The following is a 13,906-nucleotide window of genomic DNA, read 5'->3' as shown; positions in this document are numbered from 1 at the left end:
AGACGGCAAGGTGATCATGGGCCAATCAGCAGAGGGGCTAAAAAAACCTTTTAGTATTCATAAGAAGAATTTCCATCGAAAATGCATTCGCATGTGAATCGAGCTTCTATTCATGTTTCTACGCTGTTTTCATTTAAGCACCAAATAATCGTTCCTATAATTTTTTGTGTGTAGATACTTTTCCATGGTAATTCCCTGGAATACCATGTTAATACAATTGTGCATAAAATATGATATAATGTTGGACCATGACATGTCAACGTTCCACAGAGTAAATTATACTTTTTGGTAAGAAGCATAACGATTTAAAGGAACAGTTCACTGAAAAAATATCAATTCGGGGGCATCATTTACTCGCCCTCGATTTAAATGTCTTTTTTCTGATGAACGCTGAGAAAGATATTTGGTATGAATGCTTGTAACCAAACAGCGACCGTAGTATCATAGTAGGAACATTTTTACATTTTACGTTTATTTGTGTAACACAAAAGAAGATATTTTGAAGAATGTTGAAAAGCAAACAGTTCTGTGGCACTTTTGACTACCAATGTCATTTTTGCTAATATGGAAGTCAATTGTGGCCAAGAACTGTTTGGTAACAATCATTCTTCCAAATATCTTTCTCTATCTTCACCAGAACAAAGACATTTACACAGATTTGTAAATGATGACAGACTTTTCATTTTAGATGGATCTCTTTAAATGGGAAATGGGTTTTATAACCTCATAGCAAATTTGAACCTTTAAAAACAGTAGAAAATATTTTGGCACTCTGCAAAAAATTAACAATTGACGCATATTTAGGTTGTGTCAAACCTGATTTCTTGGAAATAAATTTGAATTATTTTCTTTCTCCAGTACGTCGAGACCATCAGCAGTAAACAAAGCGAGCTGGATAGCTTCATTGCAGAGGGCTACAAAACGGCGCTTTCGGAGGAGCGCAGGAGATACTGTTTCCTGGTGGACCGTCAGTGTGCCGTGGCCAAGAACAGCAGCGCTTACCATGGAAAGGTGAGACCCAAACATTACATTAAGTCACTTTCGATTTATGCATTCAACCACTTATGCTTGTCTCCGGGAATTGAATGGTTCCCATGACCTCACCATCAGTTGAGCTTCAGAAACGACTCTTTTGCTTTTTGTGTGCAGCGAGACAGTAGCATCTCTGCATATGAAGTCTCTCTTTAAATACGGCTGAAGACAGCAGCAGTTGCCATGGCAATCCCTAAAGATCAGCCCTCACCACAGTCTCCATTGGGCTCAGTTTGTTTGGGCTTTATTACAAAGAGGAGATGAGATTTGTTCTCTGCAATTGTCTGCACTCGCATTCCAAGCAACGCACAGCGTTTCTGCCGTATCAATTACCCATAATAACAAAGCCATTTGCCCACCTCATTAAAAATCACCTCATTGAATCTCCAGACAGCACGCGGAGCAGATATTACGATCTGCAGGGGGTCCCGTTGCACATGCAACCTGCGTAAATGCATCCTTTAACATCTGCATGCTTGCGTGTGTGTGTGTTTGGGAGTTTCTTCGAGCAAATTTAATCGGTGAATAATGTTCTCGCACTAAACGGTAACCCCCTCATCACGGGCCAGACGTGCGGTTCTGACTGCTGGGAACGTTGGATTTGTTGGGAGGGGCTGAATGAAAAACCCTCAGATTTCAAGAACATCCTGTCCAGTAGCTGATCCGAACGGAGGCGTGTGTGGGAAGAGTTCAGAAAGGCCGCGCTGAAGAGAGCGAGAGAGAGTGTGTGTGGTAGATTTAGGAGGCGTGAGTGCGTTTTGTGCGTGAGTCACCAGAAGTGGGCGGCGGGATGGAGACGAATGCCCCTCACCCACACTGCAGCGTGCTGTTAGTGGTCCGACAAGTGACAGACCCATTAGCATTTGCTCACAAACAGTCACTTACAACAAAAGCGAATTATGTAAGATGAATTACACGTTGAAGGGATTGTGCTGCATTGACGGTCCTGACAATGTCCTTAAACACTAAGCGCACCTTAGCAACTACATAGTGAGGCATGGCAACCATCCAAAACTATACAGTAGATTGTACTGTAGCAACCGTATATACATACCACATTTAAAGGGATAGTTCACTGAAAAATTTAAATTCTGTTAACATTTACTGACTGTTTTGCAAACTGAGGTGATGTGTCTTAACATTTTCTATAAACGGAGCATAATTTCTTGATGAAACACAAGCTTAGCGGTGTTTATAAATCTAACAATATACATCTGTCATCTCCTAGTATCTCTCTTATTCACTCAGAATATAAAAATCTCAGTTTTTCATTTGATGCTTTGCTGCTGTTTGTAGGGTAAAGATTTGCTAACCCAGAAGATCCCAGTATGGCAGCAGGCCTGTTCAGACCCCAACAAGCTGCCTGAGAGGGCGATGCTGATCACCCAGCAGATGACGTCTGGTTCCAGCACTCTCCTCTCAAGCCCTCTGCACTCCTCCAAGGGCAACCTGCTCATCTCAGATCCCATCCCTGGAGCACAACCGCTGCCCGTGCCACCTGAACTGGCTGCCTTCATGGGAAGTGGCATGGGCCACCAGGGGGTTAGTATTGCGTCATTCCTTCAAACATGACGATGCTAGTTGCAAAATAGCCTTTTTAGGCCTTTGGATTCTCATTTGGCACACACACTTCAACCGAACCCATCTCTGGTCATGTTGCAGTAAACAGCTAAATATTCAACTCTTTCTTTGCATATACATTTGCATGAATATTTGACATCTTGATGCCTGTTTGCTTGTCTGAACCACCAAAGAATAAACTCTGATTTTCACACTGCGGCGATAGCTGGGCGTCAGATGATTCAACCTCTTTAAAACTCACTTCAGCCCGTAGCGCTATTGTCGAGTGGCTCTTGCCAGAAGCAGAACACTTACACAATCGTAGTATACAGCCTGCACGCAATAACCGAGCTTCTACATCCATTACATTGGCGCTACTGCTTAAGTGATGCTTGTACATCAAAGAGCTTTTTTGGAAGTCTGTGACCCTGTCTGCTAGTTTGTGTGTTCGTCTGACATGGCTCTTGTTTTGTCATCACTGTTGCAGCGGCTTATGGGTCCCGATGGCATGTCTCTGGTGAACGGGACGACAGGGGCCCACGGGGAGGAGTACTGGAATGACGGCGGAGTCGCTCAGGGAAGACCGCCATCCCCACAGAGTCAGTCTCAAACCCAAAGCCAGCCCCAGAGACAGGTCAGCGACGTCTACTCCAACACCCTGCCTGTCCGCAGACCCCAGCCGGCTAAAAACAAGACTGCTGTGGGTAAGAAAATCTAAATGGGACATTGGTACATCAACATAACCGTATGGACACCTCTGTCTCTTCAGTGTCCTGTCCTCTTACACGTTAAAATGGCTAAAATTAAAACGATTTGGTTTTTAATTTGTAATCCATCCAATCCCTCTCTAGGTGAGACAAGGACCCTGCCCCGGTCGAGTTCAATGGCAGCAGGTCTCGAGAAGAACGGACGCTCTCTTGTCCAGGCCATTTTCTCCCACACTGCTGGAGACAACAGCACCCTGCTCAGCTTCACCGAGGGAGACATCATTACCCTGCTGGTGCCAGAGGCTAGAGACGGCTGGCACTATGGAGAGAATGAGAAGAACAAGATGTAAGTTCTTATGTGTAGATCAACAACAAAAATGGACAGAACCCTGACCCGTAAGGACTTAAATTAACCAGAAATTTGAAAACTTCCATAATAGAAAATCATCCATTTTAAAATTATACCAACCTTACATTTCCGCAATAACGTGAGACAAAGGTGCTTAAAATGTTCTTCACAGTGATGCCATAGAAGAACCATCTATGGTTCCACAAAGAACCATCTCTTTCTTACTTATTTATAATCTGAAGAACATTTTGTTCACCACAAAGAACCTTTTCTTTATGGGCCCATTCTTTAAGAAGGTTCTTTATGGGCCCAAAAGGTTATTTTATGGCAATGAAGAGCCTTTTGAAGAACCTTTTTTTAAGAGTGAAGCCATCAATTATAAAATATCAAAAACAAAAACATTATATTAAAATAGCTAGAACTTATCTGAAATTAACACGAAAAATAAAAATCTAAAAATAAAAGCTTGATGATCATTTATCATGTGTAACACAAAAGAACATATTTTGAGAAATGTCTCGGTGGTTTTGTGTCCATACAATGTAAGGAAATGGGGTCGATGTTGTTTGGTTACCAACATTCTTCAAAATACCATCTTTTGTGTTAAGACATGAGGATGAGTCAAGGATAGATTTGTCATGCAAGCATTTCCATTTGCTCTCTGCTAAATAACATTGCTGAAGAAACTATTGCGATCTCCACGGTTCAATGCCTTAAAGTTTTTATAAAAAAATATTTTTTCTTTCAGGCGTGGCTGGTTTCCTTTTTCTTACACTCGAGTGCTGCCCGACAGCGACAGTGAGAAGTTAAGAGTGAAGTATGTGCCTTCCATTGCTGACTAGAGTACTTCTGGTACTGATTATAATCTCTAATGTTGTGTGATAATGTGTTAGATTACACTCTCATTACTTCAGCATTACTTACACTTATTAACACTATTTGTTTTCTGGGTAAAATGTAGCTACTATAACATGCATGTATAACCTATACCAACATGTGTTCTACGATGAAAGACAAAACAGTAATGGAGAACCGATTGTGTATTTATGTGCAGAGAAAAGCTCTTACACACCATTTCCACCGCATTTCACAGCAATCCATACACACGGAAATGTTTTACCTTTGTTGTTTTAGGAATATATACAGTATTAAGGAATATATACAGTATTTATATAGCTTGTAATTTGCGCAAGTTCTTCTCCAGATAAGGGCTTTCCACAGCATCTCACGTCTATCTTTCTCTTGTTCACTCTATCTGAAAGCATGCACAAGTAACTCATCAAGTAAAATCGGCCATTTTCAATACGTGTTGAAATATAATAATTGACTATATATAGGCATAGACTACACACAATCATGTGTCAGACGTCTGATTTATCTCAAGCAGTGCTTATCATGTCGAGGAATTCGTTCTTCTTTGTTCTTCTGTATAGAAATCACCATTGCACGTATTTCATGTTCTGGCTCTTTTCAAATTTAGGAGCACAATTCAAAATTTAAGGGATACTTCACCTGAAACTTCTGTCATAATTTACACACTTTTGAGTTGTTCCAAATCTGTTTATGTTTCTTTGTTTGGTTGAACACAAATAAGATACGTGGAATTATGCTTATAACCAGACAGATCTCAACACTCATTGACTGCCATAGTAGGAAGAAATACACTTCTTCTTTTGCATTCAACAGAACAAAAAAATGATAAATACATTTTTCCTACTATGGGAGTCAAAATCTGTCTGGTTACAAGCATTCTTTCAATAATCTTTCTCCGTGTTCATCAGAACAAAGACATTTATACACGTTTGGAACAACTCGAGGGTGAGTAAATGATGACGGAGTATCCCTTCACAAAAGCTATTTCCATTGGCTGATAAATGTAATACGCAAGTATACTTTTTAGGCACATATTTTTATGTAGTTAAAAGTCCTTCCCAGATTACATACATATAGTCCCTTTCCACTCTGCTCTGGTGCCCTCAAAGCAAGTAAGCGCTTCACAATCTGTGCTTCATCTGTGTTGCGATTATTGATTGGCTGACCTTCGTCCTGTAGTCTTCATCATGGGAAAAGCAGCAGCACAGGAAACCTGCTGGAGAGAGAGGACATGTCTTTGCCCATGCCTGACTATGGTCTGACTGCCCGACTTTTGGCACAGAGCCTAACACAGACTCGGCCACGCCCCTACAGCATGGCTGGCTTTGCACAGGTACAAGCATGCACAAATATGAGCATAAAACGGGTGTCTCTCTGTAATTCTCTTTTAATCATGTAGATTCTGTTCATGTGCTTTAATATCTTTCCTGCATTACTGACTCTATCTGCTGGTGTGGGTCACTTTTAACATGCATGATTTTCATACTAAAGAAGTTCACCCAAAAATGAAAATGTGACCCTCCAAGTCCATATGACTTGGTTTGTGGAAGGTGGTTTGAAGAGCAATATGCATACAACAAACGCTTACATTGAGCTCCAAAAACATCACATATGTACGGTAACATACCGAAAAAGGGTCTGCACCATCCTGTCAGTGTTAGTCATTTATATATTATGAAATTTATCACATGGTTTCAGAAGATTTATAATGCTTTACACACTTGGTCATTGTACACAATGCAAAATGTTCAATTTCCACAGACAAATGAATGTTTTAGGGTTTGTAACGGTGTGATGGCGAGTAAACGCCGACAGCGTGTTTATTTTTGGGTGAATTTATTCCTTTATTAACCTGTGTTGGTGCACCCTTGGATGTTTTTTCTCTGGCCGCTAAGCAGCACTGAAATAATGTCTTTGGGAATTGCAGCCAGCGCTAGAGGATTATGACAATCCCTTTGCCACAAGGTAAGATAGGCTCTTAATAAATAAGACAGTCGATACTAAGTAACGAATTAGCCAACAAGTCTTACCAATATACCCAAAACTGTACTGCTAGTTATACTTGTGTTAGTGAACGCTAGTTAATTTGTGTTTTTCCCTTTCTTAGCTCTTGCTCGCTTATGCTAAATGTGCAACGTAACGCTTATATTTGTCAGAGGACAAACCCTGTTTTTTTCTCAGAGAATTGAAAATGGTTTATTAAGAGAAGGTTGTGTGTCTGTCCGTTTTGTGTGTGCGCATGTTAGTGTGTAGAGATGGATTTGAGATAAGAGATGCATCATTATGTAAGATGCGTTGTTGTTGACTTCATTGTGTGTGTGTGTGTGTGTGTGTGTGTGTGTGTGTGTGTGTGTGTGTGTGTGTATATATAAGATTCATTCAGGTCAGAAGCAGAGCTGTTCATAGTCTGTGTGCCCTGAATTCACTCTCTAGATGATTTAACATAGGTAAAACACCCTTATTTAATTTCACAGCGAAGGAATGTTTTGGGTATCGACAGCATCTGTGACAAAACATATTGTATTATCCTTCAGTTTTGCACTTATAGAGGTCAACGGGACCTGGTAAAACTGTAATGTGCAGGTGTATTTGGGTCAATGACGTATACATATTTTTAACAGACCAATTGTAAAATACACATAACTAATAATATATTTTGCAGTTATTCAAACATTAAGAATGTGTTGTACACGTAAATGCTGATTCAAATTTTAAATGAAACGATTATAAAGTTTCTCATCTATGAATTGACCCTCAAAAAATTTCATGTGGTGCGACTGTGATTTATCTTTAAATTAATTCATTTTCTTGACACGTTTTAATTTTCTTTAATCTTTAGTATTTGCATTTCTTTGACTTTAAGCAAGTTATCATCTCACATTGAAAATGAACAAATATTTGTTTGTGAAAATCGCATACAACTGATACACTTGGTTTGTTACCTGGTTGCCTTAGAAAGTTCAATGAATTAAGTTGAATTAACACAAACTTTGAGTTGAGCAATATTTTTGAGTTAACTAATATTTTTGAGTTGAACCAGCACAACAAATATTTTTTAACAGTCTATATATGTTTAAAATACCATTCACTGTATTTTAGAGATTTAAATTCCAGCCATTATTTCAACCATTAAAATTCACATTTTATATATCACATTTTTAATTTGATTCATTTTATTGATATTATTGGTCGCACCACGTGTACACCGGACACGACGCGACATGACACAGGGCTTGTTCTAATGGCATTGTTCCAGTGCGCATCCAGTGTGGACAAAATAAACAATTCTAATGGGTTGTAGTGCGTTTTTTGTTGTCGCATCACGCTGCGTCCGGTGTAGACATGGTGTAAAGGTTTGTTATACATCATTGACTCATATTCAAGTGCTTGTTACAGTATATTGTATGAAAACAAGTGATTTTTATCGAACAGGCTTCATGGTAATATTTCCATACAATATGTTTGTTTGGTGAATGCCTTGACCCAATTTAGGGACTCCTCAAAATTGTTGTTATTGATAACATATGCCGTCAATTGAGCCAAGCCAAAATATTCCTTTCTTTTCTGCGACATATTCACCCTACGGATACCTGAGACTTAGATTCGATTTAAATTTTTATTGTAAATCTATTGTTTAAACAATGGGAAGTTAACGTACCATGGCACATTTAATAATTCTTGTGTTTCTCATCTGGCCAGAGAGTAGACCGAGGTTAGACAGGTGAAGAGCCCCCGCCGCCCATTTGTGTCTGTCTTGTCTATTCTTCATTTCTCTCTGAATGTGTCCGACCTGGCAAGCTTCCTTCTCTCTTTGTTCCACAGTTCCGATGGCAAATTGATTTCGACAGTGTGAACACAGACAGACTATCAGACACAGATACAGCTCCGGATAGCACAGGGGCCACGCTCCTACTTCCCTTAGCCCCTCCCCCCTGTTAAGCTCTGCCTCCACACACTCCTCCTCCAATGGAAGGGGCCAGTCTCATCCCTCCTTTCTGTCCTCTCTTCCTCCCTGCGTCTTGCCGGGGCGATAGTGCCGGTCGCGTGTGGTGGGTCGGGGGGGAGCTCTGAGAGGATCGACCGGAACGCAGTCCAACTGCTCGCCTCGCCGCTTTACAGACTGTGATTCGCCTGTAGTGACGCCGCTATGACATCGCTGTGGACTCCAAAGAGACTGCTTACCACTTCCTGTCTTTCATGCATGAGCACAAGTTTTTGCTATGTGGTTGTTTTTTATTAAATGACATCCTCATGTAAAAGTGCCGAAAAGAAAAGCTCATTTGGTATTTTGGAGCAGCTCTGCTAATGACGATGCTCTCGCTGTTCTCTTTTCTAAGCAGATGTTATAGGAGCCTCATGCGAAAATGAGGATTGTTCTTTTTTATTATTTGTGGTTGAGTTGTGCAGAGTGTATTCTCTCTCTGTGTTTTTGAAGAGCATTTGCGTTTTGTGATTCCCTCATGTATTACCTGGTGCTCCTCTGATCCAGAGGCTGTGTCACTTTGTGCCAAAATTAAAGCAGATTCGATTTTCCTATTCACAGACAGGATTGGAATAATATGAAGGAAAATCTTAATTCTCCCAAGTGCCAAACAACAGTGGACCTACAAACCAGAGTGAAGGTTGCATGAGCTTCAAAACACTTGGGTGGGACCGCGCTGTTCTCCGAGACCAGCACGTGTCCGCTCGCCCTGCATGCATGAAAGAAAAGTGCTCTGAGCATAAACCCAATCTATCCCACCACACCCCAAAAATCCCATTATCCTGTTTCAGACATGTAGAACTACAGGGTCTGAATTGTGTTGAATTGAATACATTCCGAAAAATATGACACATTAATGGGCAAGTGTGTAATTTTTTGGATGATCTTTTGACAGAAATGCAATATAATATACATAATTATGTCTTCAGAAGTGTATAAAGACCTTTCTTAATGAAGCGTTATGTTTTATTACCTTAGAATTAGCTATTACTATTTACATACGCCGCGGGTCCCCTTACATGGAATTCGCCATGTTGTTTCTACAGTAGCCCTAAATGGACAAACTGCTCTATAGACCAGAACCTTTGAGAGAGTTGGGCCAACGGAAGTTAAAAAATTCCACGCTGCTCTTGATTCATGGAGCCTTCAGGAAGTTATGTTTTCTCTTTATTTCTAAAATTTTTTTATTCATTAAATGACTTGCGTCTTGAAATGGGTTAAAAGTTTACCTCAGTTGATCTGTTTAGCCGCAGCTCCATGCATTACTTGTTACTTCCAGGAACTATTGAGAGCCTCCATAAACCGCCGTTGCTGTGAAAAACTGTTCCATTGGATGCAGCAGAGTTGACGCGACTCTCTCTCTCTCTCTCTCTCTCTCTCTAAATGGCTTTGTTACAGAGTGCGTTTCGTAAATGCGTTGTCTCCTTTGGCAAAGAAGCGTAAACGTGACGACCGCTTAGTTCTTGTCAGCTGCCATAGTGCTTCGAAACGGAGGGGTGGAGTCAGCCGTTGGTTGCAATTCACAACCACGCCACTAGATGACACAAAAATGTTCACATTCAAATCGCATTTCTGGTGAAATTAGATCAGACAGCTTAAATATAATTATTACATGTTTACCATGGTGAATGTGGCGGATTTTTAAGTACTTACTCAATACCAAATGTTTGTTTAATTTTAACTAAATAAATTATGCTGATTTGCTTAAATTTATATCTGTCATATGTAATTCAAAATCGCAAAACTAAATTCATATTTACAGAATAAAATGAGTATGTAAAAGAAATGTTTTGCTTTACAATATACGTATTTTTTAGATCTAAATTAAATATATTTGTTATATCATTTTACGAGACACTTGTTACTTTCTCAAAATATGGCTCACAAATTGTGAAAAAGATTATTCTTATCTTTTCAGACACTGTCTTAAATCATTCCGATGAAATTTTTTATATCAAGGTACGCCACACAACATTTGTGAATCATATTTTATGTGAATTATTCATTCTGGTGCAATTCCGACCTTGATAAGAAAGTGCCACCCACCCATGTCTCTAAAGCATTCCCCTGTATACAGGATGTTTGCAGTTTTAGGATGTTGACTGACAGATCCTCTGGAGCTGTGGTGTAGTCCCCGCTGTGTTGTTGTTCTTTTCAGTTTCTTTTCCTTGGAAAATAGACAAACTAGGAAAACTGCACAAGAAATAAGTGTAACGCTCACAATATGCATGCCGAGGAGGAACATAGTGAACATTTGACCTTGAATGTATGGTGACTTTTTACGGAACGAATAAATAAAAATATCTATATATTAATAAAACAATTGCTCAAATGGGCGTTTGATGATTGTCATTTTGAACTCTGAAATCTTTCCACTGGGGAAAACAAACCGCACCTCGGATCACCCGTAAAACCAAACAACTCCCATACAAACCTGAAGAGCAGACACTTGCGTGTTTGTGCATCGTGTCCTCGTGTCTGTTTGAAGACGTGACCTGTCCGTGTGTTTTTGTGCTGTGTGCTTGCCTGCTAGCCTTAATCTTCTAACTTCTCTTTCTGTGTTCTTACAGCGGAGAACTGATCTGACATATATACTGTATATTTAAGATGTATAAGAAATCAATATTATAGATGTGTTCTTTATTTTATTATGTGCTCTAGACTTTTTTTCTTTTTTAAACACGCTTTGCTTTACAAATTGGCCTGTTTCTTTAAGAATGACACTGCTATGGGCAGACTCTTCATTTTGCACTATATTTTGAACCCATGTCATTTCTTGAAGCGTGTTATTTACTCATCTATTAACACGAGACTTGTGACGTCATCCATCCGAATCAGTGAGCAGTTCAAAAACGCCATGTCACAGAGCGAGTAACCAACAGCCATCTAACGCAACACTAACAGTCGCGTGAATGCGGTGGAAATGTAGCCATGCATAGCCTCAGTCCGAGCTGAGCTGTCAGGTACAAACCCCTGGACTTTCTTTACCTTCCAGTTTGGGTCCTGAATTGTCCCGGTTCTGAGTGTTGCAGGACCTCCGTAAGTCACCTGCCTCCATCGCTGCTAAGCCAACTGATCATGCCCTTTTCTTGTATTTTGTTTTCTACTTTCATTCGCTGTTGGGCTTAAACGGGCACTATAGGGCTTCACAACTGTTTCGTCTCATGCCGCCACCTGCCTCTCTGGTTGGTTCGCTTTTTTTTGTGTGTGTGTGTGCCGTGTAATTCGTACCGGCCAGAGAGGTCATAGGTTGCCGGGAAATGGTGTTTTCACGGAGGCAATGTGTATGCACTGGAGGTAACCCCAAATCTAACTCTTGCATGCATCTATCAATGCTGACTAAAGTAAACGCTCACAAACTGAACTTTGTCTTGTTCCATTTGCATGCTTGCTCAATACACCCTTCATAGACTTCTCCAAATACCTGTTCATAAGTATATGTCAAATGAATGGCTGTATGCCTTTCAGCAGTACCTTTATTCTGTAGCCCAAATAGGAATGCTAGTAAATCTTGTTTAGTGCGTACATGTTGATGTGTGGTACTGGCTCACGGTCTCAGGCTGTGTTGGAGACGTACTGACTGTTTGTTCTCCACCCCTTCGTCTAGTGATCGTTCCTTGGAGGTCTACTTCAGGCCAAGCATCATGGATGACCGATCTGCTCCTCTCTACTACTAGAGGAGCTCGTGCTGTGGCCTTTGCAGTAAACCGCCCTCTTCTGTTCTGTTTGTGTCATTGCAACAACATGCGGAAGCAGAGCATGTGTGCTTGCCTACAGGGGGGCCGAGGATAGACCATAAACTCTGTAATGATCTTAACTGTGTAGATTTATAAGTATCGATGTAGTGATGAATTGGCATCTTGCAAAAAGTAACTTTCTTTCTCAATGGTTGTTTGTAATGTTTAAGTGATAGTTCACCCAAAAATGAACGTTCTGTCATTTATTCACGGTCTTGTCATTTCAAACCTCTGTTACTTAATTTCTTCCGCAGAACACAAACAAAGATATTTTGAAGAACGTTGGTAACCGAACACCACTGAAACCCATTCACTTCTATTGTCAGTGGCATAGTCCATGGGTGCCGGTTGACAAAAATCGTTCAACTCTTCTTTTGTTTTGCGGAAGAAAGTCAAACAGGTCTGAAATGACAAGCGGGTGAATAAATGATGACAGAATTCTTGGGTGAACTGTCACTTTAACAAATGTGGCACAGTACCGGCTAATCCTAACGAATCAAGTATGGATCAAGATCAGAAGAGTTTGTATATTTGAGTATATAAAAAGTAATTATAATTTCCATAAATTGCAGTTCTATATCTTGGGTTAGGATTTATTTTTCCCTGTTTTTAAATATTCGTGTTACAGTTCGTCTGTGTATCATCACTCGTTTGTGAAAGCTGTGCTCGAGGGTGCTGGGATGAAACTTCTTTCAAACGATTGCCATATTGCGGTCGCTTCATAATAAACAGATTTCTTAATGCGGCTTTAGTCATGCAAGAGAGATCTGTACAGTTTATTAGTTGCAATATATAGTGCAATTTCTCATGCAAGCAGCGCTGACACAGGGTTTGTGCCTTTAACAGCTGTTTGTACTATGTATTATGTTTGTATTATGCTCATTGAAAAAAAAAGAAATGTGCGATTCCATTGGTATATATAAGGGAATTGTTTCTTTGTATGTTTGTGTTATTTGATTCATTTTGTACTTGTTTGTTTCGTAAAATTTTAATGACTGTTCTAGATAAGAGGTTTTTTTTCTTTGCTAGCTGCTTTTGTCAACAAAATGTGTTGAGAATAGAAAACTTTATCAACATACAATACTGCTTATTCCATGTATTATTATAGGCTTACTGCACAAACATGAAAATATTAAATCACAGGTTATGTAAATATTTGTTTGTGTTTGTTTCTGAGGGACTGAGAGTACATAGTCCTTGTAAATATAGTATCTTAGTTCAACCGTTTTCTTGCCACAGGGGGAAGTCTACAGAAACTAATATGAATGGCTTGTTTTTATATTAGGGAATATACTGTGGTGTGTGGAGAAGATTTGGTTACCTTGAATGAATCTTTAACGGAGAGATTTTTGTGTCTGACCAGCTTTAAAACTGATTTTATAATGCTTTTTGTTTTCTTTTTGGCATTCTGTTCATTCTTATTTATGGAGAAATGCAAATGTTTGTGCCCATTCTTGTAGGAAATTAAAAAGCAATAAAAAAGGATTCCTAGTACCATTTCATGGGCTTGTGTTCAAAAAGCCTAAAATCAAATCACCTTCAGCGTATGTATTCTAGGTTATCAGAAGTTCAGAATATATTACAAGTAACATTCATTACGAGAATAAGATCCTTTGAATTAAGAAAAAGGTTTGAACATATAAACAGTCAGTTCTGGTCCTTGATT

The 13,906-nt window shown here is 39.7% G+C and overlaps 1 protein-coding gene across 6 annotated transcripts in view; it reads left to right on the top strand.

The window, feature by feature from the left end:
* Positions 1–13,764, top strand: part of baiap2a (BAR/IMD domain containing adaptor protein 2a) — a 69,490-nt gene extending 55,726 nt beyond the window's left edge. The window contains exons 7-14 of one of the 6 annotated variants that reach the window (XM_079457572.1): positions 859–1,011; positions 2,329–2,574; positions 3,080–3,296; positions 3,444–3,645; positions 4,397–4,465; positions 5,701–5,854; positions 11,499–11,542; positions 12,111–13,736. In XM_079457572.1, coding sequence (XP_079313698.1) covers positions 859–1,011; positions 2,329–2,574; positions 3,080–3,296; positions 3,444–3,645; positions 4,397–4,465; positions 5,701–5,854; positions 11,499–11,510 — 1,053 coding nt within the window. In that variant the 3' untranslated portion in view covers positions 11,511–11,542; positions 12,111–13,736. Of the gene's footprint in view, positions 1–858; positions 1,012–2,328; positions 2,575–3,079; positions 3,297–3,443; positions 3,646–4,396; positions 4,466–5,700; positions 5,855–6,448; positions 6,487–8,343; positions 9,057–11,498; positions 11,543–12,110 lie in introns of those variants that run through there. The other 5 variants (XM_079457570.1, XM_079457571.1, XM_079457573.1 and 2 more) reach the window with 5 other exon arrangements.
* Positions 13,765–13,906: the final 142 nt, after the last annotated feature.

Source organism: Barbatula barbatula (assembly GCF_947034865.1).
Source record: "Barbatula barbatula genome assembly, chromosome: 5".
Classification (NCBI taxonomy): Eukaryota; Metazoa; Chordata; class Actinopteri; order Cypriniformes; family Nemacheilidae; genus Barbatula; species Barbatula barbatula.
The sequence above is the reverse complement of the archived record's forward strand: the minus strand, read 5'-3'. Positions and strand labels throughout refer to the sequence as shown.